This window comes from Coenobita brevimanus, chromosome 71 (assembly GCF_032717465.1).
Source record: "Coenobita brevimanus isolate Jiangsu-jjx chromosome 71, ASM3271746v2, whole genome shotgun sequence".
In the NCBI taxonomy this organism is placed as follows: domain Eukaryota; kingdom Metazoa; phylum Arthropoda; class Malacostraca; order Decapoda; family Coenobitidae; genus Coenobita; species Coenobita brevimanus.
This window is the reverse complement of record NC_137024.1, coordinates 2,391,146-2,414,025: the sequence shown is the minus strand read 5'-3', so window position 1 is coordinate 2,414,025 and position 22,880 is coordinate 2,391,146. Positions and strand designations below refer to the sequence as shown.

The following is a 22,880-nucleotide window of genomic DNA, read 5'->3' as shown; positions in this document are numbered from 1 at the left end:
TACCATATCCTTAGGCGCTGAAGAGGAACGCCTTCACGTGGTGGCACTGATATAACTAGGTACTTCCACTACCTGGTTATACAGAATATGATGGTACTGCAGCTCTACATCCTTTCTATAGCACTTCTTCGTGACTAGCATCATAGTTTATTGCAAAGTTGTTCTTATAACGCAGAATTCATAATGTAAAGATGGCAATTTAGGCGAGATTAGAGTGGACATAGTGTTCTGTATACTCCTAAACACAGTGGCGGCAGGATGTATACCCCAAAACACCATAAGGTAATTTTGATATGTTTGTGTTGCAGGAGTGAGTGGTGGAGGCGGTGATGGTGGTGGTGAGTGTGGGTGAGGGCGGGGATGATGCCCCCAGCCTGACCCACTACCCGGCGCAGTACAGCCACCAGTACCCCCCCGGCAAGTACCCCCCGCCGCCCGGCTACGACAGTGACTCCGGCAGTGACCACAGCAGCAGCGGCAGGGGCAGCGGCGGCAGCGACCTTGGCAGCGAGGTTGACAGGTACCGTACATGAAGTGTTAGAATATAAGAATTTCACATACGTATGGCAGTGTTGTTCATGGGGAGGATACAGGAATTTCCTCCCCACTTGGACCATAATCTGGACGAAACTGTTGTGTCTTTCCAGTATGTAAGCATAGTTATTCCATTTGAACAATTCTCGCCACTGTGATATCAAAACACACAAATGAGGTGTCTTGGTATAGTGAGATGTTCATATTATGTCCTCAGCTCCCATAGGTCTAGCTGCGGTATTCCAGCATCAGTTTCGAAGTAAAGTCTGTTGAGTGTAATATAGACTTCCTGTAAGTTCAAGGGAAGTGATTCAAAGAGATGGTAGTTAATTTCCACGATAATTATCTCCATATATCAGCTGAGTATAAAGTATCATTTAGTCTGGTCATACTCTTCCACTTCAACATCCGCTCCTGTTTCACTGAGAGATGTTTAGTACTTGTGTGGGTGATGATGAAAATATAAAAAAAGCAACACAGCAATAAACAGTGTCGCCTGTAACAGCATGAAAGAAAAACATCATATGCAGAGAATTTTTTTTTTTTTTTTATGTTTCCGACTCTGGGCATAGGCTTCACAGCCTGCTATCAAGGCCCAGCAGTCCTCCTACATACCATACACCTCTACATGTCACCACTTCGGCGCTAACACCCACCGTCCACATTGAAGACATGCTAGGGCTGTCTCATACAGGACTGGTGTATTGGTATTAGCGGGGGTATTTTTACGACATGTCGGCGGGTCTTCTGGTAGATCAGTAAAGCCTGATTTAATGAAATTCAGATCCTTAAACTGTTCCCTGCCCCAGCCGGGATTCGAACCTGTGTCCGTTAGGACTGCAGGCCACCTCTCTACCGATTGAGCCACCGCCTTCCCCAAATACAAAGGGTTATTTATTAGCATATGGTGTGTCTCCTGTAAACAATTATATACTCAACTGTAAGAAAGTTTGCGAATACGGGTCCAAGTTTAATAATATTTTGTTATCAAATGCTGCATGTGTTGTATCTGGTGGTGTGTTGTGCAGGGATGGGTCACGGCTCGAGGACAGTGGGCGGTACAGCGCTGATGGGTGTGAGGTGGAGGGGGGGACGACACCTCCCGCCCGGCCACAGGTGCCCCCCGCCCCCCAGCACCACAAGACACCCGCACCTCCCACCACACACCACAAGGATGCCCAGGCCAAAAGGTCAGTCACCACCCTCCCCACACCTTCGCCACACCACAACCACACCCACACTCACCTATACACCCTCACCACACCACACCTACACCTATACCCCCACCACACCAGACCCACACCCACACTCACCTACACACCCTCACCACACCACACCTACACCTATACCCCCACCACACCTTACCCTCACCACACCCACACCCTCACAACACCTCACCCTCTCCACATCCACACACGCACTACAGCCGCCTCCAACCCACCACACCAACACACACGTCTGAAATATTGGATTGTAACTCTAGACACGTAGACTGAATCACCTGGACATGATAAACACCTGTACCGTGTGTATGTATGCCAGTGAATAGTTTTTTTTTTTAAGAGTACTGCTTTCCCATATCTCGGCCTATGATGCAGACGTGTCCAGCGCAGCGCCCCCGTGACTCACCCGCCTGTGGATGCGCCCCTCTGCTCCAGCTGCGCTCGTCGTGATCTCGCCTTCTTTGATCCCGCCTGCAGTGGGTGTGCCGCCCTCCTGCGCCGCCCCTCCATCACGCCCGCACATGTGTTTGCCATCATGAGGCAGTGGGTCCCGCAGGTGCAGCACAACATACACCACTTCATAGCCCAGGTACCACACACCACCTCATACAAGTCACCCCACACCACACACCACCTTGTAACAGTCACCCCACACCACACACCGCCTTGTAACAACCACTCCACACCACATACCACCTTATAACAGTCATCCCACACCACACACCACCTTATACAAGTCACCCCACACCACACACCGCCTTGTAACAACCACCCCACACCACACACCACCTTATAACGGTCATCCCGCACCACACACCACCTTATAACAGTCACCCCACACCATACACCACCTTATACAAGTCACCCCACACCACACACTACCTTATAAGTCACCTCACACCACACGCCACCTGATACAAGTCACCCCACACCACACACCACCTTATAAGTCACCCCACACCACACGCCACCTGATACAAGTCACCCCACACCACACACCACCTTATAAGTCACCCCACACCACACGTCACCTTATACAAGTCACCCCACACAACATACCACCTTATAACAGTCACCCCACATCGCACACCGCCTTATAACAGTTACCACACACCACCTTATAACAGTCACCGCACACCGACCACTCCACACCACACATGTCACACCACCTTTTAGAACGATCACCCCACACGCCACACATCACACCACCTCATAGCATAGTTATCTCCCATCTCACACCACACACTACCTCTTTCCACAGACATCCCACACCTCACTGCACAGGTAATGCGCACTTCAAACAACCATATAAAACAGACATCCCACATACCACACCACCCCGCACCCCACACCTCACACCTCCCAACACCCCAGCCCCCCACACCCCACGTCCCACACCTCACCCCTCATCACCTCATATTACAGGCACCCGTCAACATTGATCGTATAAAACAGTGATACACACACTGTTTTAGCCCCGACTGTGTTGTGTAGTTTTTCCATTTGAGGTAAAAAAATAATGTTCATACGATACTGTATTGCACCAGTTCTTGGGAGAGATTTTACTATGTGCTGTATTTTCTTCTGTATAGTTTTCCTGTTTTAATTCTATATAGTTTATCATTTGTTCAGAAACTACGGTCTGCCTCATATGTGTTTCCTCGTTCCTTTCACTCCCTGTCAGTTACTATCGCTGGGGTGCCACGTAGACGACCGAGACGCCCTGACCGACATGACGCTGCTGCACTACGCGGTCAAGGCGGGAAGCAACGGTGTGGGTGACCAGGACACAGCGCTGCAGGTAGGCCCCCCAGGACACACTGTATGTACCTGGTGCTGTCGATAACCGTCTCATGACCCGCAATGTATCATCATCATCGTCATCATCATCATCCTTCCTCGGTACTCCATTCTTTAACGGGAAATATAGGAGCCACAGGTACGAAAAGAGAAATGAGTTATCGAAATGCTAAGGAGGACTAAATGAAGATGACAACTTTCACACTGGTGTTGGAATTTAACAAGACGCGAGTATACACGACAGTGGAATCACGCCAGCTTAGTGATGAAATATCCCATCCACATATTTTTGTTTTAGGTTTAACGCACAATATACAGATGCCGATAACTAAGTCCTTCCACTCTTTTATTATCAGCGGTGGAGAAATAGGACAGTTATGGCTCACAAAAGAAAATGTCTGGCACTGAGACTGGGATGAGCAGGGGAGGCTGGTGGTGGTGCAAGGGGGGTCATGGCTTGTGGACTTAGCGTGAGGGAAAGTGCTACCTGGCCAGAGGAAAGTGCCATCACACACACACACACACACACACACACACACACACACACACACATCATAAGCTCCTGTAACTCACATTCATCTACATAAACTCATTTGGCGTCAGATGGAAATGAATACAAGAGTTACCCCGACAGTGAGAGAGTCATGATGCCTGTATTAACACTCTCAGGTTGCTACAGCTCACTCTCATCTGAATCAAATCGGTGAGGGAGAGATATGGAGGGATGAATTGAGGTGACATCGAGGTGTGAAGGCACCCTCACTTGCGCGGGACTGGAACCCACCACACCATTGCAGGTCTGTCAGGTGAGTGGCTACCATTTGAGGACACTGTTCCCTCATTTCGGATCCACACACACCCTGTTGCAATATGGAGAGGGGGTGCAATTGACCTTGTAGACCTGCAATGGCAAGAAGGGATTTTTCGCAATCTGTCGTTTGTACATATAAGGATGGTTAATGCATGACGGTGCATTTGGTCACGTCACACAGGCATTATAAAGCACAGTTTTTTGTAGAGCGTCCGGCGTGTGAGGTAAAACAGAGAATTTTAAAGGCTTGTATGGTGAGTGACAGGATGAGTGGCCAGTGTCACGATCCGCCCTGGTAACAGTTCTGCTTTTGTGCTGGCCTGCGTCCCATTTTAGATCCGTCCCTCCTTGTCGCTGCATGTAGCTGTGTGTGTGTGTGTGTGTGTGTGTGTGTGTGTGTGTGGATAGATAGATAGATAAGTGATCCATACTGACCAGTGGATTTTATGGGGTGATTAGGAAAAATACATGGGAGAGATTGAAGTGTATTCCCAGAAGTTCCGATTAGAGGCCTTCGTCAAAAAGAATGCCTTTTCTTTGATGAACGCCTATGATCAAAACGTCAAAGAATAAACCCCAATCTCTCACCTATAATTTTCTAACCACTCAATTGTATATACTGTATGGGTGTATATATGTATGGTAATTTTGGGTGGGTGTAGCTGCCTTCCACACCACACTGCCTCTGGGCCTGACGGGGAGGGTCCTGATTGAGCCACACAGGGGAAAACGTACTGCCTGGCCACGGACACATAACTCGCATACTTTCTAGTGCAAGAATGTGTGTAGAGCCGTCTCCTCCCGTGACAGGCCCGGCTCCTCCTACCTCAACTACCGTGCCTCTCGGTCCTTTCGGCACTTTCGTATTTTTTTGTCAGTTTTACCCCCCTCGCGTTACAGGCTTTTTATATTTTTTTTAATTTGTACTCCGCGGCTTCTCGTGCCTCTCTATCTTGGTATTCTTTTCCTCTCTCTCTTCTAAAAGGGATCCATTTGATTTGAAGTCAGGTAAAGCGGAGGTTTGGTGTCCCGTAGAATTGCAGAGTATGTTTGGTTAAGTCTGTGAGGTGACTCTGATCACGTTAGCAGATTCGGTACTGCACGATACCTAGTGATTCGTAGTTATAGTCAAGCTGTAGGCAGGTGTGAAATGAGCTCCAGTATCTCGTCACAGTGCATATCCGTAATTAAGTATATCAACTCTTGCATGCTGCCTCCTGCACACTTCAAGTAACTCTGCAGTATCAAAACATTCCCCTAAACTGAAACTCACATGTCGCTAACAAAAATATCATGTCATTGTAAGGAAGGAGTTAATGGAGATCTAGTACTGTCATTTTGCGTGGCCATTCTTGAATTGAAAAGAAAAATCATATTCAAGAATCAAAATTAGAAAGATGTCATTGTGCTGAAGAGGTTAAAGGAAATTGTTGCTAATCCTTCCACCACGGGAAAGTACCCCCTGAGCTGAATAAACTCCTCTGGCGGTAAAGAATACAAAAATGAAAACGAAAAAAAAAAAAACTATATAATCGTGCTAAAAAGATAAAACTTCCTTTGGCCAGTCACACATTCTTTGGATTGGTGTTGCACCGAAATTCTTTGCGTTCATCCTCAAACTCTTCCGGTAAACCCGCCGTGACTGCCGGCAAATTCTAAAGATAAACACAGCTTGTAAGATGACGCTGCGGCCGTGATGTCGCCAGATTGCTCTTCTCCTTTTTCTGTCTCATGTCTAAAGTGAGGGTGGGGAGCGGGAAAGAGGCGAAGCACTGCCACCAATTTTGTATTTGTACTGTATAGCTTTACGTCTCTGGTCAAGGCATCAGTTTTGGTGTGTCTTTACTACTGGAACAATCAGCAGTGAGGGTGTAGAAGAAGGTGGCAGGTAAGTACATACAGTGCTCATTGTAAGGGTGGAAATTGACCCTGGCTGAGGCTGAGAACACAGAGGGGTTAAACTTTGCTGAAATAATCTTCACTTTTTTCCCACAAGACGCAGCGACTGATCATAAAGACACCCTTGGTAGTACGATCACATTATTCCTGAATTAAACTGCCCAAGCGTATGCCACTGTAAACTGTCTGGTATGAGTGGCCGAGTGATGAGACGTGAGGGAGCGTGAGCAGTTTGTTGGTGCGTAGGAGGACTGCTGAGCCACCTGGAACAGATTACGTAGTCTGTGTCTTGAGTTAGGTACATAAACAAATGATCTCACCTATCGTGTATAAAGCTATCAACCTGAGAAGTAAAGAAAGATGCAAATTACTCTCTTCAGGTACTAATGTTACGAATGTTACAGCGTGAGTGATGATTCAGATAACCAGTGCTATTTCTGCCCTCGGTAACTTTTATAGAATAGAAAAAGGTGTACGGGCGAGGATGAAGTTAGTGTAGTGACTTGGCGTTCATCATGCTGGCCACGACCCAAATGTGACCCGCCTAACTCCCAGGTTTGGCCCGCCGGATTTTTAAAACATAAATAAGATGTACCAGGTAACACACATCAGCATGTGGTTCAGTATGGCCTGACCACTTATCCCTCGCTACTGTTGCATTCCTGTAACTGCTGATGTGGTGAACTTCTCCACACATTTAAACTGCTCCTCACAGGGGAGATTGAGGCCTCTACACAAAGTCATCAGTTAAGAGGTGTTAAAATATGCATGGAGTCGGTTCAGCACAGCAGTCTATCTATCCTAGGAATCAAAGGCGCTTAACCCTTGTATGGTGAATGGCGACCTTTAATTCATCAAGACTAGGCTGGCTGCGTGCTTCCTATAGCGCTTCCACGTAAAAGAGGCAAAAGCGCTGAGACTTGTGCAAAGGCAGTATAACTCATTGCTACTCTCAGTGTTTGAACGTCTGGTTATTCTCTGTCCCTGTTTCACTGACCATAAAAACGACGGTGAGATGGGAATCATTACATATTGCTGACCAACTGTGAACGCTAGTGGTTATAAAAGAAAAAGTGAGCAGTTTTACTTGATTCAAGAAAGGGGCCGAACAGATTTTGTTGACAGGGAGTACTAGGCCTGCAGGCTACTAGTTTGGCATCCCTGGAAGGTGGGTCCGTTCCAACAGTGTCACAGATTCTTCCATGTTCAGCAAGTCAGGAGTACTTTTTGAAACTAGTAAAAAAAAAAAGAAAGAAAAAGAAAAAAAAGAAAGAAAGTAAAAATGAACTGCTTAATAACATGAAGAGATGTAAACAGATGCCGAGTTGCTCCACGCCGAACAGCCAAGATTTGTGTTGTCAGCCCGTAACCATTCTTCAAACTGACACAGGACGCTGACGTTCCAAGTGAGAGGCGGGGGAGGGACGCTGCTGGTCACGCATTACGCACCTCAACTTTCACAGGGAGCCTCCACAACACCGCCTGAAGAAGGGCTGGGAAAAGTACGTAATAATGTTGTTGGGAAACGCGCTATTCTCGACCCAGACTGTCGTTAATTGTGTGTTGCTGGCCCATGTTGTTCCTGCTCAGCCCCGGCCCGGCAGTGGTGTGTGTGTGTGTGTGTGTGTGTGTGTGTGTAGAGGAGGGAGAGACGGAAGGGAGTAAAAATAGCCCGGAGAGTGGAGGGAGGGTCGTGTGATGACATCACCACTGGGGGTAGCCGGTGATGCATGTAGAAGCCCATCATGCAACTGGGGATTCCTAGTTTGTTTCTTGGTCAGGTCAGACTCTTGGACAAAGGTTGTTGCCCCCTTGTCTCTGTTCACGCAGTGGAATCTAGGGATGGATTGAGATTAGGCGAAAACTGACAGACAGCTTTAAAAATATTGGTACATTCGATATACATATTTCTCCTCCTCCTCCTCCTTCTTGAGTGTGGGGTGTGTTATGCTGGTACCGGTGAGGGGTCTGTCGCCATTTGAGTGTGTCCAGACATCACGCACTTTAGCCACCACATGCACTCCTCACAGCAAATTTTGAATCATCAGCAACAGGACGTCATTTCTGTATCATTCTTCCTGATGCCAAACTTTTATTGATTAGAGTTAAAGATTCAGGCAGCATCTAATACAGTAAACTGGCTTCTTTATTACCGGATACATTTTATTCTGCATATGAGAGAGAGAGAGAGAGAGAGAGTTCTAATAGTAAAGGAATAAAATAGACTATCTGACTTCTCCAGTTCATTGATCTTCAGAATGGAATGCCATCGTCTGGTAGCATCAAAGAAGTAATGAAAATAATGTCTATGGGCTGAAGGAGCTGAGAATGTAGAACAGCATCATATATTTTCACACACATACAAGTGTGAACACAGTAAATGATAAACTTGCCTTCAAACAAAAATGAAAGACAACTAATGAATAGCAATGGAGTCTTGACAAACCTGCAATTCTGAGTGTCAGGGTAAACAACTCTTCTAGTAGGGGACAGTATAACACCAGGGGATACACTGAAAACTACCTTCTTTCCTCTACCACACCGTTCTATTTGCCAGAATTTGCCCCGACAGGTAAATAGTTAAAAATGCCCAGGTAACACTTTCTGGACAATTGACTACATTACGGATTTTACCTGGTTTATGCCTAAGGATTTTTTTTTTATTTGCTATCGTCATTCAGGTATATTTTGAGGTGAGGAAACCCATATCATGTGAGGTATTAATTCAGCAATATCCTGTTCTCAAGCTAGAAGCCGAGTGATACGCATGCTACAGCCAGGGTAGGATTTACCAGCAAACTTATTCAACTCCCTCTTGCAACTTGAGTTCTGTTGGCAGAATGAAAAATATGGGAAGGCTTTCGAGTTTTCTTTCTTTGTCGTTCCCATAAAAAAAAACATGAAAACAGCCATGATAATTTCTCCTGTAACTAAGACTTGTTTTTGTGGTAAGACTGTATGGTTTCCTTCTTCTTTATGCACAAACAAAGCATACTTACGACAGGCAGTTGTTTGTAAACTGTTGGGTGCATGTTCGGAGTGCTTGTGTCCTGGTGTCCACTGACCCTCAGGGGATGTACAGCACCGGTACACCCACATAACAGGTACAGTATGTGTCGTGCTGCGCTGAACAAAATGTTCCAGTCGGTATTCTCTAACCTTCTTGTACACTAAACAGCTGGTCAGCTCTGGATTTATCTTCCTCAAGCTGTTTCTTCTCTTTACCTGTATCTCCAGTCTTTAAGTGTATCCAAGTATAGGAGAGTGAATGGAGTTCTCGTTCATGTCTGTCTTAACATTCAACTTCCTGTAAGTAGCCAGTTGGCTCTTCCTTTATTGCATGAATATATATATATATATATATATATATATATATATATATATATATATATATATATATATATATATATATATATATATATATATATATATATAAAGTATGTAAGAAAACTGTAGACCGTTAGGATTTATAAATGACCGTGACAGAAGATTGTAAGATATGCAAGATATACAATATGACAGCATAATCAGGAGGGGAGGGGGTCCAGCCAGTTCGTACTTTCACCCGGAAGACCCAGTGAAGAAAGATGGGGCGCCGTCCCCTCTCACAACACCTGCCTCCCCCACACCTAGGGGGTAAAAAAGTAGTGCAGTAGAACACAAAAATACATATCAGTCATTATCATACCGCAAAATACTGTATTATAAAGTGCAGATGCAAGCCATGGTGGTCGTCTGTAACTTGTTGCAATCTTACCCCTGCATTTTCACAATATACTAAGTCCATGGAAGCCCCTCTCTCGCCTGGCGTTACGTGAGTCAGCGGAGGGCGGCGGTAACCTGGCGGCGAGTGACACTGCACACTAACGTCACACTGCGTCACCAGGGCAGCGGAGGGTGTCCTGGTGACGGCACTGAAGATGCTGCCACGATCACTGCCACATACACATGCCAGGGGTATATGTGCTCCAACACACACACACACACACACACACACACACACACACACACACACACACACACACACACACACACACAGTCTCAAGATGCGTATAAGAAAAAATCCACTCTAAGAATCTTGGTACTTTTATTTCCTAAGGTCTGGTGGTGATGGGTCCTGTTCCCTGTGGCTCCCAGTACACTGACCAATTCCCTGTGGCTCCCAGTACATCAGGCAAGGGTTGGGGGGGATGAAGAAGGGCAGTACATGAGGGAGGGCGGCTTGGGATAGAAGAAGAAAGTTTTGATATTGGGGTTTACATAGACTTCTTGCGACCCCTCTGGATGAAGTTGGGGATGAGATGTCGGATTCTATGCTCTTTTCACCTTAACTTGGCCCAGATTTGCGTTCTTTTGCAGTTCATATGGGCCAGTAGAGGAATGAGACAGTACTACGGCTCTACACTCAGCACTTCTTCGTGACTAGCTTCATATTTAAGTGCTCATCTGTTTTGACAAAGTGTTCTAGATGGAGAGCGGGCAATTTTAGGCCAGGTTAGTGTAAAAGTAGTGTAGACAGAGAGGGTAGGATTGTCTATCTATCTATTGCCAGACGCCTTAATCCCATAAGGGGTGGCCACAAACAAATCACCTCCATGTCGCCCTGTCCCGTTGCATAATTAGGGTCCTGGATTTATTACCTTTTGGATGACGAGAGCTTACCCTTTGGTGCGTAGAATCGTCTGGTGTGAGAGTAAAATATAATAAATCTTTTGCTGTCATTTTAGGGCTATCTAGACAGCTGTTTGATTTTGGACGATGGGAGGTTTTGGCTGTGTGGAGTAGGTTCGGCTGGATTTGTCTGTGTAAGGGTTATTAGTGATCCTTGAAGATAGATGGATAGACAGACAGATGGATAGATACGGACATAGATAGATAAACAGTGAGACAGATGTAGAGGGATAGATGGACATGGAAATAATTCATTAAAAGAAAAGGGTGTCGTCTCGCACCGTATTCACTGTGTGTGTGTGTGTGTGTGTGTGTGTGTGTGTGTGTGTGTGTGTGTTATTTGAAGAGAAACGAAGTACTGGGATAGGAAAGTAATACCATCATCATCATTTCGCCCCGTAAACTAACTCAGATAAATAACCTCGTGTATACAAACGCACAGTATACTCCTTATGAGGTTTACAGGAAAGATAGTCTTCCTCTGGAGAAAAGTAACCTCACGCCCCAGATACAGTTAATTCGCCCTTCCTCCTGAATTTCCCCTCCGCCACTCACCACACCTCTTTTTCTCTTCGTCTCCCCACTCCCCGTCTGCTCCCCTCCTTCCTCCGCCCGCCCTCTTCTTCCTTTCACCCCTTTCGCTCCTCCCTACCTCCTCTTTCCCTGCACTTGCCAATCCCCCCCTCATGGTACCCCTTCCCCCCCATCGTGACCTCAGGGACGGCAGGTCGCTTCGTCCGTTACCTTTACCTGTCACTTCCGCTGTTGCTGCTGCTGACACACTCGCTGACCATCACACACACACACACACACACACACACACACACACACACACACACACACACACACGGATAGTCATTCATTTATTTACTTAACCCACAGCAGTTCATGTCAAACTGTTAAAGATTTTTTTTTATAAATGGGAGACACGTGTAGTCAGGTATATGTATTTTTCTTCCTGTATTTAGTTGGGTCTTCTGTTCACCTCCTGTAATATCTATCTATTTATCTATCTATATACATGTGTAGATAGAACACAGATAGATAGACAGACAAATTGATGGATAGATATTGTTCCTTGGGTTTCAGACATCAGCACAGGTAGACCGTGAACCAACCACAACGCCCCCCTCCCCCCTCTCTATTCGGCGATCCAGGTAGATAATGAGAAGACTGTTTACACTTTACTACACGTAGGGGATTGGCCAAGAAGCACACTTTTCACGAGAGAGAGAGAGAGAGAGAATGGTGCAACCCCCCATCACGACACCTGTATCATATCGCGTCACCCATAGAGGTAGGAGGAGTAGGTAGAGGCGGCATAAGGGATTAACCAAGGGTAGGTCAGTGAAGCCGACAGACCTGACTCGACCAACATGGCGGCGACCCCTTTGACAGCTGTCTGACTTGGTTCTGCTGACCAGGCGCGAGTGTTTTCTTAGTTGCAAACAGAAAAAAATATGTATTATCTTTATTTATTTATTTATCTATATTTGCATACTAACCTAAAAGGATATAGAAACAACCGTTTATACATTTGAGACTTTATATGGCAACAAATTATTTACTCATGCATTATTCATAAACCACTAAACAGTACTACCTTATTCATAGCAGTCCTACTCTTGACATTTTTTAAGGCAATATTTCTTGCTGTAAAGTGCTTTCCTGCATAGGAATACCGCACTTGTAAATATGTCTCTGCGACTGCTTTGATAAGTAAGACAAGGTGGTTGTGCAGAGGGTCACTGGCAGACATATGACTTTCTAAAGTGGTGAAGATAAGTTTGTCTTGTAATGTGGATAAAACCTCAAGAACAGCCATAGAGGTAGAAGTGCACAGCAATCTTCTTCAAGTCAGGTAGGTGTTGCCGTGACCTCTTGACTTGACCAATATGGCCGTTTGACAGTTCTCTGGCTTCACCGGAGCCTTCTCACGCCGCCTCTACCCTAATCCTACCTCTATGGCGTCACCTGAGGGGCCGGCCCGTAGCGTGGTCAGTGGCACACACACACACACACACACACACACACACACACACACACACACACACACACACACACACACAAGATATCAGAATACTACAGTGTTCTATTATAAGCACCACACTCTGAACGTGATGCTTGTGTGTGTGTGTGTGTGTGTGTGTGTGTGTGTGTGTGTGTGTGTGTGTGTGTGTGTGTGTGTGTGTGTGTGTGTGTGTGTGTGTGTGTGTGTGTGGTAATTGACTTGACGCGTGTGTGTGTGCGTTAATCTTTTATGCTGGTTGGACGCATGTGCATACACTGGTAATTGTGTGCACGTGTATGTCAATGTTTGCATGTGCCACAGTGTTTGTATGTATGCAGGTGAGTTTTGTGTGTGTGTGTGTGTGTGTGTGTGTGTGTGTGTGTGTGTGTGTGTGTGTGTGTGTACAGAGACAGTACTCACAAATTCGCGGCTGTGACAGAACTTAATGAATAAAGATCTCTCTCTCTCTCTCTCTCTCTCTCTCTCTCTCTCTCTCTCTCTCACACACACACACACACACACACACACACACACACACACACCATCTCTGCTGCTATTGGCACTGGTTGCATCCTCATCTTCATCCGCAAGTTCGTTTGACTTTCCGAAATTACAGGTAAGAAAGTTAATTAAGACACCTGCAAGTTTACGTAAAGGCCTTTCTTCCTTTTCTGTATTAATTTATTTCGTGGTTAACCTGCCACATCTGGATAATCAAAAGCAATATTTCTTGGTACAGGCTGTGTGGATTTTTTTGATGCCTATGCTTTCCACGAATCTATTATGAACAAATTTGCTTCAGAATTTTGACTTGGTCCGCGTGAATATTTTCGAGTCGGTAATAAGGTGATCTGTTGCCTCGATGGACGCTAGTTCGAATCCCGGCTGGGGTAGGGAACAATTTAAGGATTTTTATTTCGTTAAAGCAAACCAGATTTACCATTACACCCGCCGACTTGTAAAAAACCCATCCGCTAATACCAGTACACCAGTCCTTTATGAGACCGCCCTGGTATGTATTCAGTATGGACGGTGGGTGTTAGCGCCGAAATGGTGACATGTGGAGATGTATGGCACGTAGGAGGATTGCAGAACCACAGGGAAAGGGCTCTTAAACCTGTGCCCAGAGTCGTACTCAGATAAAAAAAAAAATAAAGACACATTCCATTCCTTATATGCAGCCAAGACATCATCCCATTTCTTAGATGCAACCAAGATATTCGTCACTACCGTCCTACAGAGGCTCGCTCCATGCCGGCCCTTTGGTCACACCCTCAGCCAGTCATCGCCACCTGAAGTTTGCTGTTTGCTTTACGTGTGTGCACTTTGATTACCGCTGTCGGCACGATCTCATTTCCTCTCAACTTTCACTCAGTCCGTGCTTCATGCAAGAGCTATGTTTATTTATTTTTTCTTAATAATACGATGATATAAAATTATATTAACTGAAGTACTACCTACATACAATAACTACTGAGACGACTAATAAAACGTAACACCTGCAGGCTACACAGCTCATCCTCTTGGGGGTTTTGTCTTCTCCATTTTCTCTGCACCTCGCATTGTGGATAAAGCCTGCTCCGATCCTGGCGAAGAGCTGTCTGACACGGGAAAACGGTTGCTTGCGTGTGGTCGATGAGTCTGCTTGGCTAGACAGACAACAATAACAACAGCATGGGGTGACAGGAATCCAGAAACAGGAATAGCAAAGAGCAAGTGGAAAAAAAACTGTCAGCAGCGTCGAGTGGAAGTGGTCCATGGTTCCATTCACACACACACACACACACACACACACACACACACACACACACACACACACACACACACACACACACACACTTTGTTTCATATTTTGAGACAGACCACTTCTTTGGCTGACAGAGTATAAAAGGGGATCCAGCCCTTCCCATGTGCACCTTCAAAGATTCAGATACCGTACTTCATCCATCCATTTCTGTCCTTCATCATTCTTTTCTCTCCTCAGCTTTCCTACCTCAGTTATCCACACATTCATTTATCATTTCCACGTATCTTCTCCATAGCCCTTCTATCGTCAAACCCACTCATTTATAACCTTTTTCCCAACCTTGTTCACATCCATTCTCTGCAGTGACCATACCATTTATAAACATTCTTTTCTACTTGTTGATCAGTAGAGTTACTTGTGTTCCATATCTTTCACGAATATGAAATTCTTAATGTATGCAACTTACGCAAGCCACTTACATTCTTTAACTCGTTTCTGCAGCGCCTTCACACTATATTTTTTTATGCTTACGCCTTTCCAGCATCTCGCAGCCGTATGTAGATATGGGTAATACCTGACACTGCAGTCTTCTCGCACTATATATATTTCGTATAAATGTTATCTTAGTGGTTACTTTACTTCCTCGGTCATACTACTTTTCCACTTTCTTTACTTCTTTACCTCTCCTGACAACACTTAGCTTGCAGTAGGTATATATTTACACCATTTCCCCAGCTCTCTTCATCAACATCACGTACTGCATCACCCTCCCTCAGCAAGCATAATTTTCCTCTTATCTGTAATTACATTCATATCTTGCTCCTCACAGACTCCAACAAAACTGAACCTATGAACAAAGATTCCTTCCACTTTTAACAAGGAACTCAGCATCATTTAAGTATGGGGACACAGCATACAGTCTTCAGTCGGTCAACCCATTCGTTACCAAAATCCGTCCTAATCCTAACCTCAATCGTCACGCACTTCGAAAGCAATAAACAGAACCAATTTGGCTAAGTTACATCAGATTCTACTTGACATATATACACCTCGAGTAAATCCATTCGTATTCAGTCATTTCATCCGCCACTCACTGTTCATCTTCAAAATAACACCCACTTTGCGAGTGATCATACCTAACTTCATTCATGTCACGTCTTGCCATTCATCCACTTCGCTCCCTCTCATGTTTATCTTGGACCACGCCTTTACATCATTCTTTCCTTCCTTCAACACCCACTAATTCGCGGAAATGTGTGGTCGCTCTCTCCTAGGTGATAGGCGTTGATTGTGGTAGTTGGCGGGTAATGTGAAGGGAACGGCACCATTTTACAACTTTCACTGGACTCGGGATATTCCGTTACTCTGTGGAATTTCGTCACCACCCTGGATCAGATCAGCGTTCAAGTTTGTACCAGTCTTGCTTTACGTTCAGCGGCGGTTGTTTCACCTGTCGTAATCCTTTTGAAAATACCGCACCAGTTTTTAATGCCTAACTCAACTCAAAAACCTTGAACATAAATGAAACTGACCTAAAACTGAAAATCGTATGGTGTATAAAGTATTAGATAAGGTTCATAACAGCAACACACTATATCTACTCGCATGGTGATAGTTCTTTCCACTTTGAATCAGGAAGGTAGATACTGTATTTGAAACGTTAACAAATTTGTGAAACACCAGTTAAAAAAAAAAAAAAATCGAAGTGCTGAAATTCTAATTCAGTAGCCACTAATTCGAAATACATAATACTGCATACTTATGTCAAAGTACACCAGCCAGTGTACATTACTTCATGTCTGTGTGGAAGTGTGCCTAGTATTATTTCTGATTTGCCATACTTGAATAAATTACCAGTGGAAGTCAATCTCTAAAGCATCATAAATATAGACGCATTTTTTTCGTTCAAGCTGGAGTTTGGGATTCGAAGTGAGTCTACAGTGGGGCCGCTTAGTTCCTGTCCACACAGTCCACCTACTTAGGATCGAAAAATTACAGGCGCCGATCAAAACGTAAACACAGATCTGACGAAATTGTGGGCCTTATTTGTATTGATCTGTCTGTATATATCATCTCCCTGCACTCTGATTTTCTGTACATACAGTAGTGTTATTTTCATTATTTTGATCACTCACTTGACCCTGATGGCCATATTCCTTTTCTCCAAGCAGGAAATTAACAGCTGAGCCAAAACCGCTTCGGAAATTACACCGGAGAGATACGCAGACGGTCTTGGTTTTAGTGATACTTCAGTTAGATTCGTATCACTGCCGACAGAAACAGCGCTTCTTCGCTTCACTGGAAACTGCTTTGAATCAGATCAGTCAGTTTGGAAGATAAAAACACACCTATAAATTTTAACCTTACTGCTACTGACGATTTTTTATTTTTATTTTTCATGCGCTCTTGCTCCTCTCATTCGTATTACCTACCAAGTTACATTAAACTGTCGTAGATAATTTCATCGATTGTTATGGAAATAACTTTAATATGTCCATACATTCTGAGGATCAGCCTGATAACGTTACAGTCTGCAGTACATATCCGTTGTATTATCTAACAGAATCAGAACGTCGATGTGTTATGCTTTGGTGTTACAGTTTGACGCAGTGGCAAGGCGGTAGGTGGTGGTGGCCATCATCCACTCACTTGATGAGCTGCCTGCTTCTCCCTTCATCTCTATCATTCTTTTTTCTGCGCCAGTCCTTCTTTCTTCCAGCTTCTTCCATCTTTCCTGTCCCTTAATATTACTCTTTATTCCTTTTCATATCACAATGAATGAGTCCTAATGGTTTCCTGAAACCCAGGGGATTATATAGATAGATAGATAGTCGTGTCGAGTGTGACCAACATGAGCTGGGATGCAGATAAAAGAGAGCCTAAAATCAAAGGCGTGAACCTGATGAAGCTCTAAAAGGTGGAGAGAAGAGGAGAGGGAAGGCGAAGAGCGTTGCGAAAAAGGAGAGGGCTGCTTGGGAATCGCTGAATTGATTAGAAATGCGTATTTGAGAGAGATGGAAGTCAAGGGCAGAGGTAAGATTTTGCTGGCCCAGTTGGAGAGACGGTGAGAGGCGAAGTTGAAAGAAGATTTAGTAAAGCCAAGGAAGACAGCCCATTAACGAGGACAGGACCATCAAAATAAACGTTAATGGGATGGCTATGGAAGGTACGGCGACAGAGAAGGTTAGTTACGTTACGCATAGCTATTTGAAGAGAATGTACCGCATATCGTAGAAAACGGTGCTTTTAAGGGATAGCCACAGCAAAATCCCTGTAAGGCCTGTGACCCCCAAGTTTTGCACGCCTCCACATCTCGCATGCTCTTCTATTTTATTGTTATTTTTCCATTTATTGGCTACTTCTAACTTCCTGATTTATCTTATTTTATTATATGATAGAATGAATGGACGCTTTATTGCTCAACTTTGGTATGAAGGATATTTTCACCCTTTCTCCCCCCCCCCCATTTCCTTCGGCCCAACACATGCCTGCTGGACCTGCGACATCGTTTTCCACTGTTCCTCGTCATGAACGTTGAATAAACAATTTTAATAGAGGCAATAAGAATTCTGTTGAGAGGAAAATGTGTAGTTTAGCATATTAATCGTTTGTAAATAGAATGTAACGCGACCCCTCTTTCGCTGTCTTCGTATTTCTTCAACTCTCTGCTGACATTTTCCCCCAGCAGTTTCCAAAAAATCTTGTATTTAGAGAAAGAGAAAGATAGCGCATATTTTAGCTATACTCTCTTGTTTATAAATTGAGCCCCATCATTTATAAGGATCTGATTCAACCGTACAAGAGTTATTGCCTTTATGTACACACACACACACACACACACACACACACACACACACACACACCAGGGCATAGGGATTTTAACAAGTTTGAGCTCATGCTATCTCATTACGAAATTTATTACCTTTTTTTAATTGAAATAATTCTGTGGAAACAAGTCTAGGATATGTATTGCATATAGTTTGGTTAGGCAATGTTCTTCTGTTATAAGTAATCATTAGTTTGCTGAGAGAATGGGTGGAGGGCGTACGCATCCCCCCCCCCATCAGTTCCTGCACAGTTCTCAATTATTTAAAAAAAAAAAAAATCGTATTATCGCAGGAGTTTAAAGATGATTACCTGTGTGGTCTGTACCTCTTTCCTACCTCCATGGTCTGTATCGCCTCGTCCCCCCACCCTCCTGCCCCCACCTCCTGTCGCCAGTACCCAGCGAAAGCCCGAAAAACCATCCAACTAAGAATTTTGCTGTACTATCACCCACAGACTCAACACTGGCGCTTATGAAAAAATAAAAATGACTATCAATGAAGAAGAATCTCTGGTTTATTCTGAATGCTGTACGCTCTCAAAATTTACACTGTTGTTGAAATACTTATCAAAATATATTCAAAACCGCCAAGCCACTTTTTTTTTTCCCCCCCAGTGTCTAAGTCGCACCAAGATTTACCTAACTAGCCATCACCGTACTGCTGTGAGAAGTAAGGTTAGGTGATACCACGTTCCCCAGTGAGGCAGAGGGTGATGGTGATGGTTCAAAGTTAGCTTGGTGGTGGTGCAGGTAGGGAGGTGAAGCCAAAGGGGAACGTTCCTTCATAAACAGTCGTGTGAAGAACTGATATGGTATTATGGTATATCCTAAAGTTGCACAAGGTTTCCACAGTCATTGATGTGAAAATCATTTACCCGCGCGTTGGAGTAATGAACTGATCTTGAATTTGGCTCTCTTTTGTATTGTTTTTGTTTTTCTCTGGGAAGGAACTGTAATTGCGGGCTCCTGACCTTTGGTTCCTTCTTCCCCGCATTAAAAAAATGTCGGGTCTGCTCTTGTACAGGTGGTGAAGGAGCTGTTGGTTGCGGGTGCGGACGTCCATCAGAGGTGCCGTTGGACCCACATGACTTCCCTTCACTACGCTGCATATTTTGACGTGGCACCCGTCCTAGACCTCCTCCTTCAGGATCCCATGGGTAACACCAATATAACACACCATTTTGTCACGTTAAGATATCCACAGTTGGAACATGGCCAGAGTGGGCTCTAAGTCCAGCTGTTGGTCCAATTAATACTATGATGTTAATAATATGATGCGATGTGTTATGGTGACGGAGATACGAAAAGAAATGAGGAATAGAAATCTCACTGAAGTAATATTCTCACATTGGGTCTTAATATTGTAAGTCAGTAATTCTTAAGAACGGGAAAAATGTGACACGAAGCACCTTTACCTCTTCCGTTTAAGAAGTCTCTCTCTCTCTCTCTCTTTCTCTCTCTCTTTCTCATTCTACCCATCCCCCCTATCCCCACCCCTCTCCTCTTCTCTTCTCCTTTCCTCTCCTCTCCTCTCCTCTCCTCTCCTCTCCTCTCCCCTCCCCTCTTCCCGCATCCTCACTCACTCAGTATCCACCCATTCTACCCATCCCATTCCCCCTCTCTCCCCACTTCACTCAGTCACTCCCCACTCACTCACCCACATCCTCTATCCTTTATCCCACCCCCCATCCTTTCCCTAGTCTGAGGGTAGGTGGGGAGAGGGGAGGAGTGCAAACCTGATATTTCACTTCAGATACAGGTTACAGGAAGCCAGATACAAACCCTTCGCTTCACTAACATCTTTTAACTCCACGCTGCAACCACACTATGTACCTTTTGGCGCTCCTGTACTGGTGGAAAGAGTGAAGGCTGTAATTATGTAACATCTGTATTCTGAAAAGTCTATTAGAGGCTGAGTATAATCGTCTAAAGGCAAGAATAAATGAATCTGACGCAGGCATTAAAAGACAACAGGAAAATACAAAGAAGCGTAGGTCAGAACTTTAACTGAGAGGGAAAGGTAAAAAGGGGAGAAAATGACAAGCCTAATATGAACGTCGAACTATCCTGGAAAACTAAAGTATGTTTCCCTCCCAGCACACAAACACCCTCAAGTATAGAGCAGAGTTATGTGTGATAGAGTTAAGAGTGAGGTGGAGGGGAGGAGAGGGAAGGGGAGGCCGAGGATGAGATGGATGGAGGGAGAGGGAAGGGGAGGCCGGGGATGAGGTGGAGGGATGGAGTGGAGAGGTATATGAGAGACGGGGAGGTGTGAGCTGGAGGTAGGGCAGCGAAATGGCAGGGGACAGGGTGACATGGAGGCGATTTGTTTGTGACCACACCTTACGGGATTAAGACGTTTGGCAATAGGTAGATAGAGAGGTGTGTGACAGTACAAAGACAGATTTTAACCCAACAGGTTCTTTATTCTACACACTGATAATCAAAACACACAGATAATAATAAGTAAAGAAATGTCATAGACTATATTATTGTTCAGCTGTAATTATGCATTTTGCTGATAATATTCTGGGCTTAAACTGCATACACGGCTATTTAACTGTATCGTAGAGGGAGGGGGAGGCCGAGGATGAGACGGAGGGATGGGGTGGAGAGGTATATGAGAAAGGGGGGTGTGAGTTGGGAGCAGGGCAGTGAAATGGCGGGGGACAGGGCGACTTGGAGGCGATTTGTTTGTGGCCACCCCAAACGGGATTGAGGCGTCTGGCAATAGATAGTTAGAATTACTACATTGAGCAAGGGAACTGTCGTAGATGTATTTTTACTTGCATATTAAATGTTCATGGATTCCAAGACACACGGCCCCTCTACCCCTCTCCCTGCACCCCCTCTGTACTCTCTCATCTCCATGCGCCCCTCCTTACCCTCCCCCTCCCTATTCTCCCCTCCTTTCCCTCCCCTTCCCTCTTATACCAGCCCCTGCCATACCCCACTCTCCTATGTCCCGTGACTAAGGAAAGTTTGGGAGTGCTGAGTCGATGTAGTCACGTCACAAATGATGATGTGGATTGGTAATATTGACTGTTCTAGCTGGGAGTGAAATGTGCTTTACTTACAGGTGTGTGTGTGTGTGTGTGTTACAGGTGTGGTGGTGGTGTGGTGTACAGATGTAGTGACGTACAGGTGTGGTGGTGTACAGGTGTAATGTACAGGTGTGGTGACGTTCAGGTGGTGTTGCAGGTGTGTGTGTCAACGATGCCTGTCTGGAGTACTCAGGTGGCGCGCCCCTTCACATCGCCGCCGCCAACCTATGTCTAGCGGCAGTGCGGGTCCTTCTCAAGCACGGCGCTCACTACACCCTCACCGACACCCAGGGACGCACGCCCTTCCGTACGTACACCTGCGGACATGTAGGGCAGTCCGTAAACTCACCTGGCCGTAACTTATAATGCCCTTTTCGAGATGGAAGGACCCAGGGTTAGGCTATTGTAGATCAGTAAATTTAAGTGCAGGCGAACACCCTACTTCCCGTGGTGGCATTACGCAGTCAAAATACCTTAGCTCCTGCTGGAAATCGAACCCATGAACGTGTGAGATTCAGACCCACGGACATTAAGTATGGAACGATAAAAAGGAAGATTTTATCATGGCGGGATCGAACTGCACTTTTTTTTTTTTCTTTTTTTTTTTTTTTTAAGGGCAGCGTATCTCTTGGAGAAGCCTGGTCAGTCAGTTTACAACCTAAGGAGTTTTCGTACCCAAGGTGTTTCATTCCTGTGTACCCTATATTGCGTTTGTAGTAGTCTCCAGCCTGTATAGGACTTATTTTCTTGTTTAATTGATGTTTTCACAGAGCCACGAGTTTAATAACCTAATTTGCCTTTTGAATGAGTCACCTGTACAAAGGTATCAACAACTAAGCACATCATTACAGTAAGTGAGCATCATCTGTCAAAATCACTAATCAAGCATACTAAGGTCAAATTACAAGAGCACAGGTGAAATTCATAAATAAAAGTGACGACTGAAATAGTAAAATAAGTACTCCATAAATCCTGTAATTTCCAAATCGTGAAAGACAGTCATGCAAGAAGAAAATGGTGTCGTCATTCCAGCCCGCGTAAGAATTGATAAACTTGAAGAGGACATTATTAAAAGGAAATCGTTGTATATCTGGGACGTGTTTCAGTGTATTGCAGGCTTCCGCACACTGCCGGTACGATAAACTGGAGAAAATCAGCAAATCAGCTTTATAAGTAGGAGTGAAGCTTTTTGAGGCAACCTTATTGTAACGTACAGTGAAAGTTGGTGCTAAACAGGACGGTGATAGACTAATAGGCAGTCTTTTTTTGTGGAGATGATTTACACACACACACACACACACACACACACACACA

The 22,880-nt window shown here is 44.8% G+C and overlaps 1 protein-coding gene across 1 annotated transcript in view; it reads left to right on the top strand.

Moving 5' to 3' along the window:
• Positions 1-329: 329 nt before the first annotated feature.
• Positions 330-22,880, top strand: part of LOC145406627 (CAP-Gly domain-containing linker protein 3-like) — a 38,322-nt gene continuing 15,771 nt past the window's right edge. The window contains exons 1-6 of the mRNA XM_080277703.1: positions 330-520; positions 1,563-1,724; positions 2,133-2,346; positions 3,442-3,558; positions 19,547-19,679; positions 21,724-21,873. Coding sequence (XP_080133829.1) covers positions 330-520; positions 1,563-1,724; positions 2,133-2,346; positions 3,442-3,558; positions 19,547-19,679; positions 21,724-21,873 — 967 coding nt within the window. The remainder of the gene's footprint in view (positions 521-1,562; positions 1,725-2,132; positions 2,347-3,441; positions 3,559-19,546; positions 19,680-21,723; positions 21,874-22,880) is intronic.